This window comes from Hermetia illucens, chromosome 2, assembly GCF_905115235.1.
Source record: "Hermetia illucens chromosome 2, iHerIll2.2.curated.20191125, whole genome shotgun sequence".
Taxonomy (NCBI): Eukaryota; Metazoa; Arthropoda; class Insecta; order Diptera; family Stratiomyidae; genus Hermetia; species Hermetia illucens.
The window spans coordinates 145662848-145685229 of NC_051850.1; the positions used below are offsets into that span (position 1 = coordinate 145662848).

General features: G+C 41.1%; 2 protein-coding genes across 4 annotated transcripts; one reads left to right on the forward strand and one right to left on the reverse strand.

The window, feature by feature from the left end:
- The first annotated feature begins 250 nt into the window (after positions 1–250).
- Positions 251–8282, forward strand: LOC119648218 (peptidoglycan recognition protein-like). Of its 3 annotated transcripts, none has more exons than XM_038049826.1 (4): positions 253–1076; positions 6679–6816; positions 6869–7023; positions 7084–8282. In XM_038049826.1, the coding sequence occupies exons 1-4, from the start codon at positions 683–685 to the stop codon at positions 7465–7467; spliced, it is 1071 nt and encodes a 356-aa protein (XP_037905754.1). In that variant the 5' UTR covers positions 253–682; the 3' UTR covers positions 7468–8282. The 3 variants fall into 3 exon arrangements, with proteins under 3 accessions (XP_037905756.1, XP_037905754.1, XP_037905755.1); XM_038049827.1 differs by having other exon boundaries at positions 254–1076; positions 6881–7023; XM_038049828.1 differs by lacking the exon at positions 6679–6816 and having other exon boundaries at positions 251–1076; positions 6881–7023.
- On the reverse strand, positions 7615–22287 carry LOC119648217 (ADP-ribosylation factor GTPase-activating protein 3). The gene is made up of 7 exons (XM_038049825.1): positions 22064–22287; positions 21610–21933; positions 20931–21080; positions 20667–20819; positions 20330–20601; positions 13120–13613; positions 7615–8517 (listed from the first exon to the last, which is right to left on the reverse strand). The coding sequence occupies exons 1-7, from the start codon at positions 22136–22138 to the stop codon at positions 8375–8377; spliced, it is 1611 nt and encodes a 536-aa protein (XP_037905753.1). The 5' UTR covers positions 22139–22287; the 3' UTR covers positions 7615–8374.
- Between the last annotated feature and the right edge of the window lie 95 nt (positions 22288–22382).

The following is a 22382-nucleotide window of genomic DNA, read 5'->3' on the forward strand; positions in this document are numbered from 1 at the left end:
CAGGAACAAATGAATCGAGTAATGAGTTTTTATCATCTACAACAAATGTTGTAAGATAACTTCAAAACGATTCACTTCTCTTCTCCTGCCGATTATTACAAAAAGCTAAATTATTGCTCAAATACTTCCTTTCATTCCAGACGCAAACAATCATTATCTACTTCCAGAATGATAACTCATCCACATGAACTACTTCCACAGATACTTTTGTAGGCAACTCGCAATGCGACCTAGCTATTGAATACTTTCTAGACCATCTGAATCTTATATTTCTCCACTGCAGACGCATACTGCTCTTTACCTTTATCAGCAATGTTCATTGCTATCGTAAATTTTCAAATTTTAAAAATAAAAGCTTGTCAAACGAAGAGATAAAATTAGATACAATATTTACCAGAGTATTGGGGAGGAAGTTTCCGATAGTTGAGTGCGAGTTACGTGGATTATTGTGAAACCGCATGAAATTGTAGTTAAAATTTAGTTCATTGTTCGGTTTGAAGTAAATTACATTTTATGAAATAATATAATAAGTGTATCATATAAACATTAACTACTTTGTGACGGAAAACCACAATAATATAATAAAATAACCGTAAACAGGAATGAATAGAGAAAATATCTAAAAAAGATCTTTATAATGAAATAAACATTAAAAATTGAACAATCATCGTACATTTCCATAATGGATATAACGAAATTTGAAGCCGGTATAAGTGGAACAGGAACTAGATATTCAAGTGCTGACAAAGACAATGACCAAAAGCAGGATACGAATATAGTAGCTTCCAACCTGCTGGTAGACCCCTTTCAAACTATTCAACATAACGAAGACGCAACAACATCCTACGAAGGAAAACTTTCCCATAAAATGCAGTCAAATATTGTTTCATCACAAACCCAGTTTGGTAGTATCGCTCTTAATAACTCTAAAAACGTTATGTTTGGTGACAAAGCCATCTACCAAGGACCTGTAACAATAAATCAATACTTACTGAACAAACAAGCTGCGGAAAATAAGGGTGAAAGTGGGAGTGCTAAAAGCAAATCACAAAAGATATTCAAATGCTTCAAAAATGGTATGTAATTGTTGATTTTTCTTAATTTATTTATTCCCAATATTGAATTCAAAAAACGATCCATACCTTCAAATACCTTCCTTTCCGATGTAATCATGACGTGTTACACCACTGGTCAAACGCAATATCTTCGTCTTCATTATCCCAAGCATCGTTCATAGTTTTTTATAATCGGCTAACACTCAAAACCATAGAGGGCCACAGGACAGACGACACTGCGATAAATTTTGGATTTCAGACGTTCGTTCGTACATCAATCATGAAGAACGCCAGCTGAGGAACGCGACTTCATCCAAGTTGCACTGAGCCGTTAAGCAGTTAATCATTGGCTGATAGCGTTGTTCTGGGATATTTAAATCGTGCAGTTCTGGGTAGGTCACTGTCACTGACAGTGTTTGTAACTGTTTCATTAGGATCAATCGCTAAAAACTCTGCTTTATTCAGATTCAGTCCGAGATCGTATTACATGAGCCCATTTTTGAACTAATTACTCGAGATCAACTTTGCTATGAAAAGCTAGGAAAATATCATCACTCATAAAGCAGTGCGCTGGACGTTGGATGTTCCATGTGAGAGTGTCCATATTAAGAACAAAAAGAAGTTGTGATAGGGTGGTTTCCTGATGAACATTAATAGAGACATGAAGCGGTTTGGATATACCCCCTACACTTCGAACTTTACTTTTCGGACCGTGGCAGAGCAAGTTAACCCATCACAAGGGTTCTCCTGCCTGCGTTGTTACCGCAGATTACCATATACCAGATGATTTGTGATCCACACGGTCAAACTCGTTCTCCATGCAATGTAAAAAGGGCGAGGCTTCTCACGGTCTTTCTCCATGAATAATCGGCAGTGTGTATTGCCTCATAGTTCCTAACAAACCCTGCTTGATTCGTTGCTATTTTAACGACATCATGAATACGGTTGTCAAGAATGCGGTTAAAAATTTTCATGGGGCAGCAACCGGGTCTACTCAGTATCCGCAAAAGGTAACCTCAAATATAGAAACAATCCCCCACCTTGCAAAATTGAAGGCGTTTCTTATATCTAGCGCCACAAGAAGCATCACTTGTCGGCAATGGCAATTGTATGCCTCAACCTCAGCGTGGACCATTTCCTCAATCGATCGCCCCGCTTTAGAACCATATTGTTTTGGTGAGAAGTCTCTCACAACACGTGTTGCGTCAGTCAATCTTGGCTTAATGAGCTTCTCAAGCAGTCTTCCTGCTTGAGGGAACGGTAAACTGACGGCGCCTTTTCACTTTTTGCAACTCGACTTTGAAAACCTGGCACCCTCAGAACCGGAAACATGAGCCGTGTGTTTGCAAACCATGATTAATGTAAAGAACACAGCATTTTTCCAACCCGCAAGTCGTCGCTTCGTGCCCGGGTCCGCCACACTTATAACACACAGTGCTTCTGTCCTGTCCTTTGCAAACCCTGGTTATGTGCTCATAGCTCCAGTACTTAAAGCAGGAAATCGGGACTGTCCTTCATCTTATCCTGCAGATGATCTACCGAATTATTGTTTTTCCGCTGTTTTTTCAGAGACGGTGGCAATGGTCATTTTTTGTCCTCTTTTGTCGTGCCTAGAATGCTAAGGACTGTCTCACAGACAATATTCTTCTTCCAGACTTCAACCCAAATTCGGCTAATATACTTTCGATTTCGCCGGATAGACTTGACGTCGTGTGACTCGATTTGATTCTTAAAAACCACACCCTAATGTGCGTCCATTGACCTTTCAAAGACTCTTCCTATTTGCGTTATGTTTACCGCTCCATACATTTTGGATGATATATCACACTCAATTCTTTCACCACCTGGAATGAGATAATGTCCACCACCACCAATAGTTCCTTATCTGACGGGGTTCTAAAAGCGCTGCAAACCCTCAGCGCCATCACCCAGTAAACCAAATTCACCTGCTTCCTTCTCTGAGAGTTTGTAAGCGCCTCCGCCTACACAGAACGTAAGGCAGAATGGGTCGCACCATTTCGACTAAAAGTAATCTTCTACAGTGTTAGATATTGCCTTCTGTTTGTAGTTAAGTCTAAAATTGATAGACCAGTAGCTTACTCCAAACTACAATTTTATTTTATTATGTATATATATATTTCGATAATATATATATATATTTTCGATCTAGAGCATGCATGTCAAAGGGCAGCTAGTGCCAGCGGGGTATTCGCATAAATGTTGTCAAATGTTGGCGGATCAAAACACTGTAGAAGATTAAAATTGATAGACCAGTAGCTTACTCCAAACTCCAAACAATATTTCGCGAGCAACTTACTCCCTTCATCAGTACAAAGCTACTGAAAATATTCAGTAATAAAATAAAATTGTAGTTTGAAGTAAGCTACTGGTCTATCAATTTTAATCTTCTACAGTGTTTTGATCCGCCAACATTTGACAACATTTATGCGAGTACCTCGCTGGCACTAGCTGCCCTTTGACATGCATGTTCTAGATCGAAAAGTCAAACTGAGCATCTCCCCCAAGTATCTGATAGTCGACTCAAAGACGACTGTATGTGCACTGACTTTTACATTCACAGGGTTTTGCTTTTTTCGGTTCGTTATTGAGACCGATTCCATTTTCTCATCCGCCAGATTAAGGCCGACCTTTTTCAACAAGGAACCGCTCTTACCAGGTCATCGCCAAAACCGATAATCGTTGCCGCCATGACATTCCTCAGCAGAAAACAATGTATTGTTTGGGGTTCTCATCCGTCTTGTACCAAAAAAGTTTTCTCTAAGAAGCAATCCTCGACCAAAATCACCCAATATCCATCCAACCCAAGAATTTATATCGGGACCTTAGCACAACCGTTTGAAGCAGTCCTTTTTGTTTTTGCGAATCCCCCCTTTTTACCGGTTCATAGTTGTGTATGTTTCCCTTGTGGATCGTCGCTTGCTGGTGCTCTGAGGTGACAAAGAATTAGAGGTATCAGCAACCAACTAAACCAAACCGCTGTGATCACATTGACTTGCCGATCGTGATGCAGAAGGCGAATGCTCCAAGGCTTAATTAGGGCAATCATATCCAAGTCTACACGTCGCGTATGTGTATGTTTCCCCTATAGATCGTCGCTCTCTGGTGCTCTGAGGTGACAAGGAAGTAGACGGATCAGCAACCACCTGAATCAACTTCTACATGGTAGCACCGGAAACCACTGTGATCACATTGACTTGCTGATCGTGATGCAGTAGGCGAAAGCTCCAAGGCCTAATTAGGGCGATCAGATCCAAGGCTACAAGGCGGCTCACCGGAAGTGGCTTCGGCTATGAAACCTCACCAAAGGTTATCTGGTACCACGTGAACCACGATAGCCCTCTGAGGAAGAGAATTACTATGATATATGTTTTCGACGCGGTTATTAGCGGTTGGCCACCTAGTGGGGGTTTCATTGAGGTTGGGTTTATGTCCAAGCGAACAGAGACCTTCAAGCACCAGACTTGGAGTTGCGTTTACAATTCAGCTACCGTTCCGGTTAGTTCAGTAGAAATTTGAGTATGTCTTGCATCCACCAGTATAAATGCTGAGCCATACATTCAATACTCGACCGTCGATACCGGATTTCTCCGATAAAGCACCCTTACCCGCAAACATTCGGCTCGCAAACTTGCGATTTTGCTGTTCCACCAGTAGTTCGGTTACCTACTGGGCAGCAGGCTCCTTCTTCTGAAAGTGTGTGAGGTCTCAACATTCGCGAGTATTACATCTAGTTTCATGAGTGCTTTGAGCAAAACACGTCCCATCACATTCATTGTCCTGCTGTTCTATTCAAGAAACAGTCAAGAAACGTCCTCTCATCCAAACCCAGAGCGCCTAGCACCTACTCATGCCCCGCAAGTGTAGCACTAGGTGGACCATACCAGCCGTATATATAAATTCGTTTCACTTGTGCTCTGATGAATCCCTCTTCCAGGTGCTCCATTATTTCCAGAAAAACTTGTTCTCTACAAGCCCATATCGTGATGTCAATATGACTAACTAATTATGGTCATATCGATATCCTTCTAGCGGATGGTTTGTGAGAGTAGACCCTGCACCACCTGGCAGTGGTTAAGATTGATTTCCCTCTTCTATATTCCGGATACCTGTTACGATCTGCTATATGCCAATGGTCTACACCCTCCTTTCATTTGCACAGTGAGCAATTTGCATCAGCTCCACAATTCTTGCTGATATAGCCCTCCATTCCGCATTTCCTTTTCCTGAATTCACCTATCGCAATGCTACCGAAAGCAAGATATATAAAGCACCATTTCAGTGCCGCCTGATCTCTAAAATGGCACATAATCCAACCTATTCTTCCTCTCCCTGCTGTCGATAGTTTGAATGCTATCCCCACTGGTAAGCTGATGGTGGCGATTTGAATCCTATCGTGGGCTTTTTCTAGCCTCATGAAGTCCAATAAGGTTGAATTCGTTTCAACTTCTTTTCAAAAGCCTTGCGGACCTCCTCCTTCATGATGACCTTATCTATCTCCTTGCAGACTATATCGGTCTACAGTCTGTTACCGCTTATATTGGTTTCATGTCTTAAAATTTGTCCGCGATTACATTCTTCAATTTCTTTAATTCCAACACAAGGTCCTTTTCTGGGACCATCTAATGCAATGTTTCCGTACTATAACGTTTTGAAATCGTTAAATTGCACAAGGCACAAGCCAGGCAAGAAGCGAAACGGGAACTGCAACAGGCCCTGCTGGATGATATCACTTTGTCCGGAATATCGTCGTTTGAAATCGTTAAATTGCACAAGGCACAAGCCAGCCAAGACAGGTGGGGACGAGTGTCAGGTGGTAGGTGTGGCTTTGATGCGTCGAAGATTGTCCCTCACCAGACGCACCAATTCCCGTATACCAGCTCCGCGAGGCTGGCAGCAAATTCCTCTCTCGTGGCGCGGCAGGATTGGCAACATTCAAAATTCTTCGTTTGGAGTAATAATAATCTCCGGTCATATCATATTCCTTTTTCTCTTTTCCCAAGGTTTCACCTTTCTTCAGGCTTCCACATCCTCCTTGTAAGGTACACTCACACTATCTGGAATTGTGGGTACGTGAGTTCCTCCTCACCTGCTGCACTTTCTTGATAGTTGACACCTCCTTCTCTTGGGGTTTATTGCCCTGTTGATTCGTTCAATCGCTCGCGTATCTCAAGTTTCTCCTGTCCTGTGTCCTGAATGAGCACCACTTTTGTTGCCTGGCTTACTTTTCCACCCGAAGCCTTCAATGCGCTTTCATCCTGGACCTTGCCGTACACCAACCTGATGCCTTTTATCGTGGTCCTTATATTCCAGTGAATATTCTGCCATGTCCAAGATGGCCGGGAGCCCACTTCCCCATTTCCGCGGGTACTGAGGTCCCAAAACTCTGCCCGTAACCTTAGCTCTCCTCTTCTCCTGCATGTTCGGTTTTATTTCTGGGTATCCTTCCCATCGCCAATTTTTAACCACCTAACCGGCCTGTTGTTGATTCACCATCCGAATCTACTTTGATATAGAAAAGATTTTTTTTCTTACTATTTGATTTCCTTCAACAATATCAATCATAAGTTACTAATTACAAAATTACAAATGAAACATATTACAGGAAGTAAGAAGAGACAGAGACTGAAAACAAAATTTGTTGTAATTGGAGTCGCTTTAATGTCAGCCATATGCATACTTGTAGTTATAATCATCTGCACAGTGACGCCTCAACCGCAACATACAAACAACCCATCTACATGTAAGAAAACTAGTCTGAAGTGCTATTTCCTTCGACTGATATTATGATACAGTTATATTTACAGCTAGTCTCCATAATGGAACAGATTTCGACATCATACACAGAGACGAATGGTTAGCGCAACCAGCCAAATCAGCCGCCACTTTGAAAGTTCCTGTTTCTACTGTAATAATAGCCCATACAGCCGGCGGGCAATGTTTCAATAAAGTATTCAGACCAATCATAAATTACACTACGAATTTCATTGTATCCTACTTTGCCTTACAGAGCGATTGCACTTATATAGTACAGAATATACAGAATTATCATATCAATGATCGCGGTTTCACCGATATTGCTTACAACTTCTTAGTAGCAGGAAATGGCTTGATTTATGAAGGTCGTGGATGGGAGAAACCAGGCGTCCATACCCCGGGCTTTAATAACAAAAGTATTTGTATCGCGTTTCTGGGAAAGTTTTCGAATGTAGAGCCACCAGAAATTCAAATGAACGCCACTCAATTTCTGATAATGGATGGAGTGAAAAATCAAAAAGTCACCGCAGATTATAAACTATTTGGACAACGGCAGCTTATTGCGACGGAAAGTCCTGGCCTATCACTCTATAAATTGATCCGAAAATGGCCCCATTGGTCAGATGATATTGACTAGTAATAATGGCGATTAAATATTTAGATTTAAGTGCAACAAAGCACAAGAGCAAAAACCACGTGCCAGACGTGACGTGAGTAGAAGCAGCATATTTTACAACTCAAAGTTGGGAAAAGGAGAATATAGCGGACAATAACAACACAGAAAATCTTTTACTTGTATATTCGTCTGTATTTTATTTGTGTATTACATCTTTTTCCGGAATAATTTACAGAATTCTACTATATTACAGTTCTTATATTCAAGTGCCCCAATAAATCATACCAACTAGAAAAATATCCATAATTTGCTAAAACTTTCTATAAATCAAAAAATACGTGAATCAATATATCGATTAAAGGGATTTTGATGAAAAAAATTCTAATAGGGTGTCCATGTCCCATACATTCACATCTATACATAGCTAGGGCAAACCAAACCAAAATTAAAAAGAATAAAAATTGCAAAAAAATCAATAGGTAAAGTTTTTCAGAAAAAAATGAAACACTTGCAATAACAAAAAATAAAATACCAACGATTTCAGCTCACGTGAAGCTATTTAGCCCCGTATTTAAGGGAAGACACAAAAATAATAGAAATAAATTATTGTGGCACTTTGTGCACATGATTCATGTGATGGAAGCAAAATTAAAATCGGATTTTTGGATCCCGTCTCGTGGCATTATGTGCACAATCGGTAAAGTAGTAATGAACTAGAACCAGGCCTTTGTAACATTTTTATGTATATATATATTTTGCATTTCAGAAGTCTATTTTTATTCGCTATTATTCATTCACTTATTAAAATTAAAGAATTTTGTTCTGATACTGATATACATGTCTCGTGTATTTATCTATTTTTCCAATATCTTCTTGAACTTTTCCCGGTTCCAAATTTATTCAGCTCTCTAGAAACCTTAGTTGATTATCAGTATCCGTACTTGTCTTGTATGGAGGACATGACGTCATTCGCTAACGTACTCAGTTTACCCGCTACTTTTGTGACACCCTGGCGAACACTCTCTCTAACATCTTCCAAATCAGGAGCATTGAAGTTCATATTGTTGAAACCTGGAATGAAGAAAATTTTTTAGTACGAATAACATAAATTAAAGCAGCAAGTACAACTGGGCTCAGGCGGCCTGAAGGGTGTTGTAATTTTTGTTTATATTGGGTCTATCCATAGTTTTTTTAGGTTTTCCAAGTCGCTACAGCCGCGTTCTGGAAGGCTAAATGAGCTTGAAAGTATCCACTTATTGGTGGCATTGAAGGAGGAGAACAACGTATACAAATATAAATATGAATAATAGTATAGTCGGTCGCAAGTCCGGTTGTGAAAGAGAAGGGATGGATAGCTTCAGTCTAATGCTACCGCAGGGCCTCATGGAGCAGGTAGGGAAAGTGCAAGAACTTTGCCGTATTACAGATTACTTACTCAAAAGGCTATCACCACATCTAGGTTAGGTATAAAATGCAAATCCATTAGATGAGAAGGGGGTGCGATACGGATAACTGACGGGAGTCGTCTGACTTCGAACTACCGTAATGAACAGCACGGCGTCGAAACCGCTAACCGTGAGGCGGTTCGACGTCCAGGCGCCACGATGTCCAGGAGCATGAATCCGCCTGATGTGGCTGTTTCATCACAATCTGTGAGGATCACTTCAACGTAGGCAGCGGATGAAGTGGTCATACCGGAAATTGACGACCAAGACTCAATGGGGGTCAATAACACCATGTCGCACTGTGGGCAACAGTTTCAGTATTCGCCGCAGCACTTTTATTCGCCGTACGACTGCAGTCTCCGATGAGGTTCGGGACGAATTCCAAACAGCGGTCCATAGGGTCAAACAGGAAATGGATCCTTTGGCTCTCTGCATCTCCAGTAACACCGAGAATTCTATCTCATTTGAGATTGTATCTCGACTGTGTGCTGATATATCGCTATTATAATTACAATCACTTGTGTATTGTTGTGCAGTGACGGCTGTCATATTGCACGGTTAGAAGATTCGCATTATTGGTTTGTGTGACCGAAGGGATCCCGACGAAATTAATAAGACTGATTAGGTTGACCTTGATCAATATGCTAGGCCAGATAAAAGCAGCAGGATCACTCTCGAAACTATTCAACATCAACAACGGGATGCCCTATCATACATCCTCTTTAACCTGGAAAAAGTAATCCGCGATTCAGCACCCTCCTCTTTAACTCCACCCAACTACTAGCCTACGCTGATTGATTCGATGATTGACATTGTGGGAAGAACAACTCGAGCAGGCGGTGATCAGCGCGAGATCTTCGGCTGCACATTAATGAGGGAACTTCAGCGCCAAAAACCAAAGAAGGTACAACATTCAATCGTACTAGTCAAAGGAAAAAAATAAAGATAAGAGGCTACAACTTTGAGACCGTTGAAAATTTCTCCCATGTTGAGTCGAAAATCACTACCGATAATAACTATGACGATGAAATCTCCGCGCGGAGAGAAACTATTTCGCTCAAAACGCCTCATCAAAAGGGCAAAGCTATTACTGTACAAGACAATAATCTTACCAGTCTTTATGTATTCCTCGGACTCGGACCTTGCGAACTCTTGGCAGCGTTCGAGAGAAGAATCTTCCGAATAATTTTTGACCCCCTACATTAGGATGGACGATGCAGCAGCCAGACGGCTTTTAGGGATACCAAATTGGTGGAGCTCGGCGCAAAATCGAGATGTCTGGAGTTCGTTACTAAGGCAGGTCTAGACCAGATACCGATTGTTGCGCCGTTGATGATGATGATGATGACTGAAGAGATCTACCATGAAAAATTCGTCTGGAACCTCGGTTCAAGAATAAAGTGCAGAGGGTTTACCGAAACAAAGCCATCTCCAGTGAGACATCCATAGTTGAAATTTTTGACACACTAAAGTAGAAAGTTTCTATCGTATGCAATCAATTGTGATGGCGTGGCGAAAGTCACTCCAGACGTATCCAGAATAAACCGTATGCGAGAAAACAGCGCAGCCTTTTCAGATCACTCAAAAAATCCCAAAAGAGCATCAAGGCAGTATAATTTTCGGCAAAAAATAAAAGAATGGAATTCGGGGACTACCCGCCCAGCATGCTGACTGGATTACCGCTGAAGTTTACCATTATATATGGTCGGTTGGCACAAAACATAAACTAGGTCATTAATCACTGCGGGAATATTGCCGTGGATGAAGACCAATCTGGAAAACGATCAGCGGCGGATGCCGACTATAATGTCCAAATTCCAAGTGCACTATCCAAATTCTACCGAAGAGCTGATGAACCTGCCTCGGGGCATCAAAGGTTAGTTGATGTTGTAGCACATTACCGCCAAATCGAATCGCTACGCGCTTATTTTTACAGCAAAGAGTAGGCGAGTCTCTGCATCAGTTGTTTGAAAGGCAGATTGCGTCCTGACTCCACTTAACTTCAATGATTGATCTTTCAATCGTCTGAGTGGAGTGAAGTCAGACGAGGAGCAGATCGATAAATGGAAGGTCAGAGGCAGGTGAAATGCCTCTGGGAGCCATTTGTCGAGCAGATGGTTGTGTGCTGGGGAGCTCTTTGCTGAGATGGAGGGATGTTTTGTTTTTTTTTAGTAACGGTGGTGGTCACTTTCTACGTGTTAATTCCATATAAGGACACCGAAATAACAGAACAGTCTCAACTTGATCTTTGTCTTGAAATAACTGCATTTTCGGATTGTGTATAGAGCAGCGAAGGCTTCCTAGATATACAAATTAATCAATTCTTTCGACGCTCTGTCCCTTAATGTAACCTTCGGTCCGATTTTACTTGCCTCTCTTTCCAAGGCGAGAGTCATTTAGCCACAATCCAAGACTTGGTGAAAGTGTCATTGTCTATTGTAGGTTTCTAGGTAGGTGTAAATGTGACAACATGAATAACGTCATCGATAACAAGAACAAATAATATCGGTGACGAGATACAACCTTATCGGACATCACTGTCGACCTCAAATTCCTCTGAAGTGCAACACGTGATATTTTGCGCTTTCATATGCCGCTTTGATAATAGCTATTATTTTCTCTCCCTCGCCATCGAAAACTTTGTCGAAATCGATGAACAGGTGAAGTTTTAATGTGGTGAATACAGAAAAATTCAAACCGGAAACCATCCTGCTCTCTCTCAATCAAGCTTTCGAAGTGCTCCTTGATACGTTGCATGAAAATTTTCAACGGAGCTCATGCTCGTGGCGCTCACCTCCGTTCGAAGCTAACAACAAAACTTTCAACTTTTCAGCTCTACATTTCCACAGTCAGCCAAGCTTTCAATAGGCGATTTTGATAACGGGTTGTTTATGGTTTACGTCACTTGCGTAGCAAGAAAGTTTTCCCATTACATTGCTGAACGACAGCCGGATTATGGAGACGACTGGTATTGAATTTGGGAAACCTACTCTATTCCTCTCAGCAAATGCAACACAGAAACGAAGGTAAACAACCATCAGATGATTTTCCTTTTCGAAGCCGCTGGCAACACTCCTTTCTTACGCCCATTCAGATAACAACTCTTAAATCTACTGGCAATCGCGATGAGCTTTATCCGATTAGATTTTGGTTGCCGATAAGTTGGAAACTAGACCGACCGTGTGCCAGACTCTGTGCTCGAACAGTCTGCCGCCGATGATGAGTCGATGAAAATTGCAGAAGTCTACAAACTGTTGTTGTTGCGGACACCAAGACCATGCCTCCTCATAACATATCTGGAGAAAATATCAGACCTCACTTGGGCATTCAGATCACTCATCACAATCAAAATGTCACCCTTAGGGAACCTCTCAAGAGCAGCGTGTAGTTACTCATAGAAAGCATCCTTCTCCTCTATATCGGACATCTCCATTGGTACATAGAACTGTACAATTGTGACGCTCCTTAACCGGGACCGGACTTTTATAGTAAAGACACTGTCAGAAAACGACTCTCAAGTAATGAAAACCCACTTTGTGGGAATAGTCCGACACCGAATTCGCTTCTACTACCAGTTAACTTTTAAGATTACAAAATCACATTGGCACAACAAAATGAGGAGAGAATGAGTCCGAACATACCATTTCGTTTAGACCCAGAATGTCCGACGGAATTCTCGCTCGAGTTGGAGCAAACAAGCATTCTGCAAAACCTCGGTACAGGGGTGAAAGAGCGTACGCCCATTTTAAGAACCAATCCTTTGCCATTTTCGATAGTCAAAGGTCGTAGCCATGAGGTCTATCCTAGGCGTTGATTTTTCAGTAGATAGCTGGCCCATTCATCTCTTATAATAATACTTTAACTGTATTCTTAAACACCAGCTCACTGACCAATTGTTAGTCAAATTGATTTCTCAATTTGACATCCTCCTGTATAATTATATTATTGTCACTAAGATATTTCCTACGAAGCTGTTAAGAACAACTTTTAAAAAATCCCAACCTGTTGATTGTTTGCCGTTGCCCGTATCAGGAACTTTAGTGTGCGAAACAAATGATAAAGGGTCGGTCCGGGTTGTCGATGGGTGTTCCACGTTTTAAAGACATACCTTGAAGACATATCCGAAGAGTTTTTATCAAATATGAAACTTGCGATTTAATTCTAAACACAACATTCCAGGGAACATTCAAATTTAGAAGTTCACGTAAACCATACCATGAAATCTTACCTCTATGTGATGCTGTATTTGATGATGAAGATCCATCTCCGAAATAATCTGCTGACGAAATACTACTTGAGCCCTGGAATCGTGATAAATTAGTCGCACGTTCAATCGACGATTGCTCGTTGCCGAAAAACTGATCTGAAGAAATACCCTTTGCATTACCGAATTTCTTTTGAGCCGTATCATTTTCATAGGTTTTAATTTCTCGTCCACTTTTCAATGTTTTTCGTCCAGGCTGCTCGTTTATGCTTGATGGCTTGGATGGCGAGAACATAGTGGAAATATTTGATTGCATATCAATTGGTTCAATTGTCTCCCAACCCATTTGACTCAGCTCCGAATCAACCTTCGGCGATGTGGGTGTGTACATTGGAGTCGAGTATTCATCGAAAAAATCAGTTGATGGCTCCTTCTCGAATGATTTTAAACTATGTTTCGGTGCAGAGGTTTGAGTGATAGTTTGCATATCGGTAAGCACGGAATGTGAAACGCCGCTTCTGAAATGAAATAATTTAAGAAATGATTGAAATATTTATATAATTATTAATTTAGACTAGATTTGACCTATGAAAATATTCAATTCAATTAAAATACCTGAACCAAACAACAAAGCTCAATCTATAGAAGATGCAGGTACTCATTCGAAATCATCTTGACTTCATTGCATTTAATAAAACGAGCTTCAACTTGAGCCAAACCGGCAAAAGCACAGACCTATTTCACGTAACTTGATCAATGCCTATGTTCAAGATCGGGTATCATTTTTGGATCCATATGATAATGCCGTTCGTGAACAGCCAGGGGCAGTATTACTTTTAAGCAACGCAAAGCACGACCCATGCAATCGGAAACGTGGTTCAAACAAAGATTGCATCTGAAATGTTAGGTGTTATCCGGATTCTGCTAACCAAAAACATATAGGCTAACAGCTAACAGGCTAGCTGAATGAATCGGCGTGGGAAGCTGTAGTAACGCCCACCTACGGTATCGGCGGCAATTTTAACAATCGAAGGAATTTCATCCAAGCGGTATTTGTCAAGATAGCGTCGTCAAAGCATAAAAGAGGGTAAAACTTTAAATTATAACACCAGCAAAACGATAATTAAATATATGTTTGACGACTTGAATAGCGTTTGCCGAAGTATTGCTTTTCATTGACTGTAATGTTTCTGTCATCTTTATCTCTTTAACATCGAACAAATGACCTAACCTGATATAGCTCTACCAACCTTTAGGATAAATAGATAGTAGACTCTAGGGAATACTAACGATCCTAGTGGAGTTATTTGGAATAACACAAGCATTTAGAAGAGAAAAAAAATATAGTAGGGCCCAATGGTTCCACGAAAACTTAAATCATAAAACCATTCAACCGGGAATGTACCTTATTCGAAAATATTATTTTCGATAAAAATTAACATCAGTTTCCATCTCCTCTAGAGACCAATCCATAAATTGTCGATGCAAACGGTGGCCATCTGACTTGAACTGCGTGTTCATCGCAAAATACGCCAATCCTCACTATTAGAAACGGCGTACGGGGTAGAACGAATATACGGTAACAGCGACTCTATCTTCGAACACGTCAATTACGCTGTTGATATGTGAATGCTGTCTGTCATCAAATCATAGGCCTTGGCCAAATGACTGCCGATGATTGTTCGGTGCAGAATCCGCATTCGCTCTTTTGTTTAAAATTTGGTAATGCAACTATTTCAACACCAGCATCAAGTCGAGGTTCGTCCTCTGTGTACTACTATGTGAGGATGATACAAAGAAAGTGATCGCCACTGTTACTCAAAAGCTCAAAGCTTTCGTCAGCTCATATCTACGCCGTGTCATCGGAGTATTCTGCCGTGAGACAATAAGTAATGAAGAACTTCGACAGAGTATGGCCCAAATGCCAGTGGAAAAGTTGATGAGGAAATAAAAGTGGCAATTACATTACGCGTTATTCCATGCAATCAGAAGATGGCCGGCGAGTTGGTCGCACTAGAACTACGCCGCGTATAAAAGTGCAGAGTACAAGCTTCCCGAAAAATCGTGAGGGAGGAACGGATAGCGATGGTGGATTACTCAAGAACGTAACACTTTTCGGAACCACAATATTACCAGAGACCAAACTTAGTGCAGTACGTGCCACCTGAATTAAATAATTAAACTTTGGATGCTATGTTGCCTTCCCAATCATTTAGGTAAAAAGAGTATGAATAGCTCCCGAAATACCTATATACATGGAAATAAACATTTTTGTAGGAGAAGAAAAAAAAATGCCACAAGTTTCAGAAATAACTATTTTAATGTACAGTTTAAGGTTTCTTCTACATGCCGATGCTGAAGTTTCTCATACTCTGGTGAGTTGACAATCATCCCCTAAAAATATCAAACATGCACAACAGCACCCACGGGGATGAATTGCTTTCAGTTAGGCTTGGACTCAGACCCACAGTTAACTGGATATTCGCAATTACAGGTGCCCTACAACCGTAACAGGAACGCCCAGAGGGAGATGAGAAGGGATGTTTTGAACCTAAAGCCGCCAAAGTCAAATCTTTCACAAAATTAGATTAATTCTGTAATGTCTGAGAGAACCCATATGATTTCCACCCAGGCTCGGAATTTTGGATTGTGTAGTTTCCGAAAATGAGTCCTGTCTCACTTGCGGTGTGTACATTATGACTCCTTACTCGCGCACTTTACAGATTCGGATACTAATGGAGACCTTTCGTTTGATATCCCACATGACTATATTCGATGAAAAAAATGTTAACAACCCCCCTTTGCATGTATTGCGATTTCCCCTTTAAACTCCACGTAAATTTATGTCACTCACTGAATGCATGTGATCTCATAGTCCCCATATGCCCACCAAATTTCGTTCGGAACGATTTCGCCGTTTTGGAGAAAAATGCATATAACAGACAGACAGATAGACAGACAGTGAATCGACTTTAATAATGTTTTGTTTTACCCAAAATTTCGAAAACGGCAAGCATGTTAGGAGAAGGTAACGCAAAAGTTTCTAGATCTTTTGATTTTGGTATAGAATTTAAATGAAAAAAGGAAAATTAATTCCTACAATTTTATTAGAAAGGACACTTATTGAGTTACATACGTTTTTTTATGTAGCAAATTTTCGCTGCATTTTTTTAGATCCACCACCGAATTTCCGTCTCCCTCATCGGTATTTATCCAATCAACTGCTGCATAGTCTTAGGTAGGTGTAGGTTCCGTAAATTACCTTTCTTTCAATCTGCGCCACAATTTTTGTATGGGACTCATGTCGCGAAAATTGCAAATTTAGCCAAACATTTACAAGCACTGATAAATCGCTCCGCAAGTTGACAAAGCTCTATGCGGTTGAGCACCATTCTGCATTAAAATCACCTCCTTTTTGACAATAAATGAATGAATATTATTGAAGCAGTGGGAGGATATTTGCCCCTATACTATTCTCCATTAACGGACATCCCCTCCTCAAAAGAGTGTAGTTTTTTTCCGGGAGTGCGGGGCATAGCTGGCGGATTGCTGTCATGACTTTTATTTCACTGACACTCTATTCTGGGAATGCTCATGGAGCCGCTTGTCCTCATGTTGCTGCTTTGTCGATTGCGGTTCAGATACAGTTGTATTCACAACCCGTCCGTAAATAGAGTGTGCACACGCCGCTCCTGACCATGGCGGTTATCGTCAGCCAATTTTGAAGCTTTTTTGCAGAAGTTCAGGCGATCAAGAATGCTTCTTTGCGGAAGATTAAGGGTTCGCATATACGTTTATAAAGTTCGCCAAAATTTACTTGGATATACTCAAGATTCATAGACCTAATTTTGTATTAGAAAACAATTGCCAAATATCGTGCTGTTTGCTTAAATCTACAGCGATGATTTCAACTGACGATATCTCGATGAAGAAATAACTGTTTTGAGTCCTCCTTTTGTTCTCTTGGAGACAGCGGCTTATAAAACAGTAGCCAAGTAACGGCACAAATAAATCCATCTTGCAATGTTCCGACTTGCTCATGGGAAAATTTGATTCCTTCTCTACTTGCAAATTAAGCAGAGTTTAGCAGGTATAAGAAAAATTGAAGACAATCAATTTAAGGTGATTTCCGCCCGACACATATCTTTATGAGTCTATAAACTTTTACGCTACACAATAGATGTGATAGAAACTAAAATGGGCAGGGCCCTCAGTTTCTTATCAAAAAGTAAAAATTGGTTGACGTTGATGTAGCTTCAACGTGACGTGGAATGGCCCTTGGAAATCTAGAAATTCGATAAAGTATTCTACAGGACTTGTGTCTTTCATTTCGGCATACTAACACGCCTGTCAACCGATAACGACTCAAAGTTTATCAAGCGCTGCAACATGCCATAGGAGATGTGTTGCCCCCTATCCTACCCACTATATTACAATCAAAGAGACATTTGTTTACGAAGCCAATTTACAAATACCAAACGAATTCTTCACACCCTATGAAACACAAGAAAACTAGAGTTTCCGTGCACAAAAGTATTTCAACTTCCTCTGATACTTTCATCGCTATTGAAGTTTTGAACACTCTTACGAAGGCATTTGCAAGATTCTAGTGCGAATTGCCAACCATGGCTACAAATTAGAAAAAAAATCGCACGATTTAATTCTTTACCGTATACGCACCACAGAAAGGTCAATCCAATGCCGATCAATATACCTTCTGGTACCTGCTTGACGCAAAAACCTACAACGTCCCTGCTGATGACTATATCATCATTGCCGGCGACGGCAACAGACGCCATGCGGGAAACCCGCAATAAGAGTATCGACGCATAGTCGACTTTGCGGACACTCACGAAGTTGTACTTGCAAACACGCGGCCCGCCGCAAATTAAATTTTTGCGATTTCGTGAGAAAAAAAAGAAAGTGAACAGTAAAACTAGGAGTGTGGCAGGTGTATCAAAATTGATTCGTGTTCTGTCGGTGTTCATCATCACTTCGTCACTCTATGTGTATTAAGCAGTATCCCACGGTACATCTAACGTCCAGCTGCTCTATGCATATTATACTTCCTAAGCGTCTCATAACAATACTTACCTAGAGCAACTTGTTTAAAAGTAGAGTGGTTCATCTGATGCAACACGGTTTGGAACTAAATCTGAGTAAAACAGAAATTTTAATATCCTTCGTCGAAGGGTTGCTTACCATCCACTTTGATGTTCAGACCAATCTTGGCAAGTGAATACTCGTTAGCACGAATTACGTAGGCACACCATCGAAGACGCTTTTCTCGCAATTTTTCCGCGATCGGTACAACCCCATATCGACCGCAGATATCCTCATTTCGGACGTGATCAAAACGTGTCACGCCAACGCCAACGCAACATCTTTGTCTCCATTACCGCAAGACGGCGTTTATTCTCTTATATAGTCAGCCAAAAATTAGAACCATAGAGAACGACAGGACGGGCAACGTCTCTTTTCACGGACCTTCATTTCAACATCGTCGTTCCAAAGCCAAGTATCGCGATTGACGTACCGCTTACCTAACTTGGTGACCCCGAGGGTTGCTGAGGCCATTTTGCGGATCGTGCCTTTCATTTGGTTCCACGATTCTTCCACATTCCTAATGGTAGGTAATCGCGTAAGTGAGATCATTTCATCTTCTTATCACGAGACCGCCACCATTAAATGCATGATGGGCCAGTGCGTTCACGCTGTTTTATTGGTGGTTTGATTCGCAAGAAGGCAATCAACAGCCGATGTTGAGGTGTGCTGGTCTTTGCAATCAATGCCGGTGGTAAAATATCGGGGTCTTGTGAGAATATAGTCTATTTGCGTTTTACTATTCCTACTATAAAATGTAGGAAGATAATCGTTTGATGGACCATATATCCTTAAGTACAAGATCATGGGTGTTGCGCGCTGCAAATCCATTTCTTCCATTGCACCTGTTACTGCTTTTCTTTCACATAACCATCAAGCTCGCCGCCAATGATAATATAGGCATGAGCAGGCATCTTTCTCGGTGTCAGGTCGACCTCACTCGATGGTGCGTATGCAGTGAAGAAGTGAATAGTGCGATCAGCTAATATAATGGTGAGCTTTATCAGACGGTCAACAAACCGTTCGACTTCTTTAATGGCATCAGGGAAACCCTCTGAGAGGGCAATGCCAACACCTTATTGAGTGTGTGGGGACTACCAAAATATAGAAGTTTATAGCCATTTTTACCGCGTCCTAAGTCATAGCTTTTGACACAAGACCAGCGGGTTTCTTGAAGAGCGCAGATGCCAATGCAACGGCCGACCCCAATAAAACAGACACTATCATGTTAATGACGGTGACCTGCCCAGAACAGAGCAATTTAAACCTCGGGTCAATGCTATCAATTGTGAACCGGCGTTCTTTGTAATCGACATTAATGAACGACTCAAATCCAAAATTGACTACAGTATTGTACGCCCGACAATAAACGGCGCCTCTGGATAATGGAACGCACGATCAACCCATGGCGTAACACAAAATGACATCCGCGATCGATATGGGGTTGCACTGATCCTGGAAAAATTGCGCAAGAAGCTTCCTCGGAGATAGGGACATGTAATTCACACTAAAGAGAACTCACTTGCACAGATTAGTCTGAACATCGAAATCGGTAGGAAAAGTTCAAAAGGACGGTCGAAACAACGATGGCTAGTTATGTATGCGTCAGCACACATAAATCAAAAAAACAGATTACACGTGCCTGTATCTAATCCGCCAGATACAGACACCTTAGACGCGACGAAACAAGATACCGTCTGGAAAGAATTTGCTGCATTTCTGGAAAAATGCAACCAGCCAGACGCTTAATCAGCATTTATAAATGAATAAATATAGGAAATCAAATAACATCTCGCCCAGTTGCCGCGAATCACCCGTCACTTCATATTGTCAATTAACATTGTGTAGAATAAATATTTTCGAAAAGTAAAAACTCTGTTTTCATTTATATTTCTTTTTTTTTTGTCCCCGCTCGGAGCTAGGGACTTAATTGGCTTGATACGATAGATGGTGATTTTAGAGTTTCTCGTCTTCATCCAGATCAGTCGATCAAGACCAGCCGGCCCCGCTTCTGAATAAATAAACCCAAACCCCCCAAAACCCATATCCCAGTAATATCCTACTTTCTCCACGACTAGTGGATCTTTACTAGATGTTAACAAAAATTTTAAAAAAAAGTCTTTTAACTTACCCCTTCAAATTAAATCCCATTCCTAATCGCTCCAACTGCTTAGCTTTTGCCGGATCAACAGCTTTCAACTTCTCCTCCTCTTGGCTTTTCTTAATGGAAAGATCTTGATACGCTAAACGAACACTGGTAACTGTCTCCTGTTCCTCCTCCGGGGAAAGCTTACGTTCAGGCACTATTTCTTTATGTTGATCGGCCAAACTCGCTCTATGTTCGATATCTTCAAAGTTCGCCTTGACTTTCGTAGCACCCAATCCGCCCTTCCTAGCACCAAGCTGCACAAAAATCGTTCGCGAAACTTAAATTCACAACTTAAATTGCACGAAATCATTCAACTTACCCCTGCCCTTTTTGGTTGAATTTTCCTGACACCTATGATTGATTTTGGAGGTCCAGCGAGAGAGGGCGAGTTTAGAAAATCAACGCTGGGTTGTTCGGTAGAGAGTAGCGAGGCAGCAGGAGGTATCGGTTCGGCCTTTTGTACTATCTCCACCTGCGAATTGCAGAGTTCATCAAAGACAGAATCACAATTTAGTTAAGAAAAAATAGGATCAAGTCAAGTGAAAAGAGTTAGAAACACGCAACTCAAAACCACAGAACTTACCAACTTGACTGTGGGAGCTTCATTATCAATATCATTGTTATTATTGTTATTGGTAAATTCGTGATTGTCATTTGAGCACTCAGCGAAGAAGTCCTCCTCGTGGTTTTTCGTCTCGTGTTCACTTTTGTCTGAGTGAGTATCCAAGAACAACTGGAAATTGCAAAGAAAAAATGTTGATGTGTACTTACGGCAAAAGTTGATAAAGAAGGTGACTAAGCCTTCTCTGTTGTGGAAATGAGAAGAAAATCGAGGGATTGCTTATTTTTATCAAAGAATTGGAAATTCTCTCGAAAGAGGCAATCAATTAGAGATCCTCAAAACGAGGCATCATAGAAAACCCTGTTTTTAGAAACTCCGCAAGGACAGAGTCCCCAACAACTTCAATGGAAGCATTTTACTTTCTCCCCATCCAAAACTCAATTTTGTCAGATGATCGCAGCACTTCAAAGCAAAAAGTTACGAATGATCCCGCGTATCAGCCAACTGTTTGTAATTAACTGATAAAAAAACCAGATAAGGCACATATTTCTTATTTCGATTCGGTTTCGTGTTTTTTTGCAGTGAAATGATAATATTGCAATCGAGAGAGGTTAAATCAAACAAACAAACCCAACGCCAGCTCAGCAAACAAGCTTGTGATAAAAATCAAAACATCTCATTCGAAATCAAAGCAATTTACCTTCGTTCCGTGAATTTTCATAGCCTGAATGGCCGCAGCTTGCAATTTGTCGCGATATAACTGCGCGGCCCGGGAGTTATACTTTTGCTGGGCGTCCGTTGTATTGCAGTTGTGTTGTCGGAAGAACTGCGAGGCGTTCGCATTACCGCCCAATTGCATCTGCCGCAACTGCACCCATGTCCAGTTCGTGTCTAAATTCGTCGAGCGCACAAAACTCAAGTGAACGCCGAGGCTGCGATGAACGGCAGAACAATCTATGCAAATAAAGACTCCATAGGTGACGGAGGACCACGTTGGGTTTTTCGCAGCACAATCAAAGCAGCTCTACAAACAGAATTAAAGAAAACAATTAGTACACGCAAACATTCATTTGCATGTTTTGAGGCCGTGTCGCCGATCCCCTCGGCGATATCGCACAAATCAATGCAAATTTATTCAATTGAATATAAGCCACCTTGTTTGCTATTTGCGCCCGAAGTCTATTGAAAATTTGCTCGATATCTTGTTTAGTGGGGCCGTCATTTGACATTTTGGACGCGTGCTAGATCTCACTGACTTTATGGCTTTTCATGAACTAGTAACGAGGAAGCTAAGAACAATTATTCCTTGACAAATTATCGAAAATTTAGCGGACAGAAATTGTCAACTACACACTTCACTTGATGGAAACAGATGAGTTTGACGTGTTCATTCCATTCCGTCAATTCCACATCACATTTCCAATTGGTATTGCAGTTCAGATCTATTACGATTTTGAGCAGCTTTGGGAAATT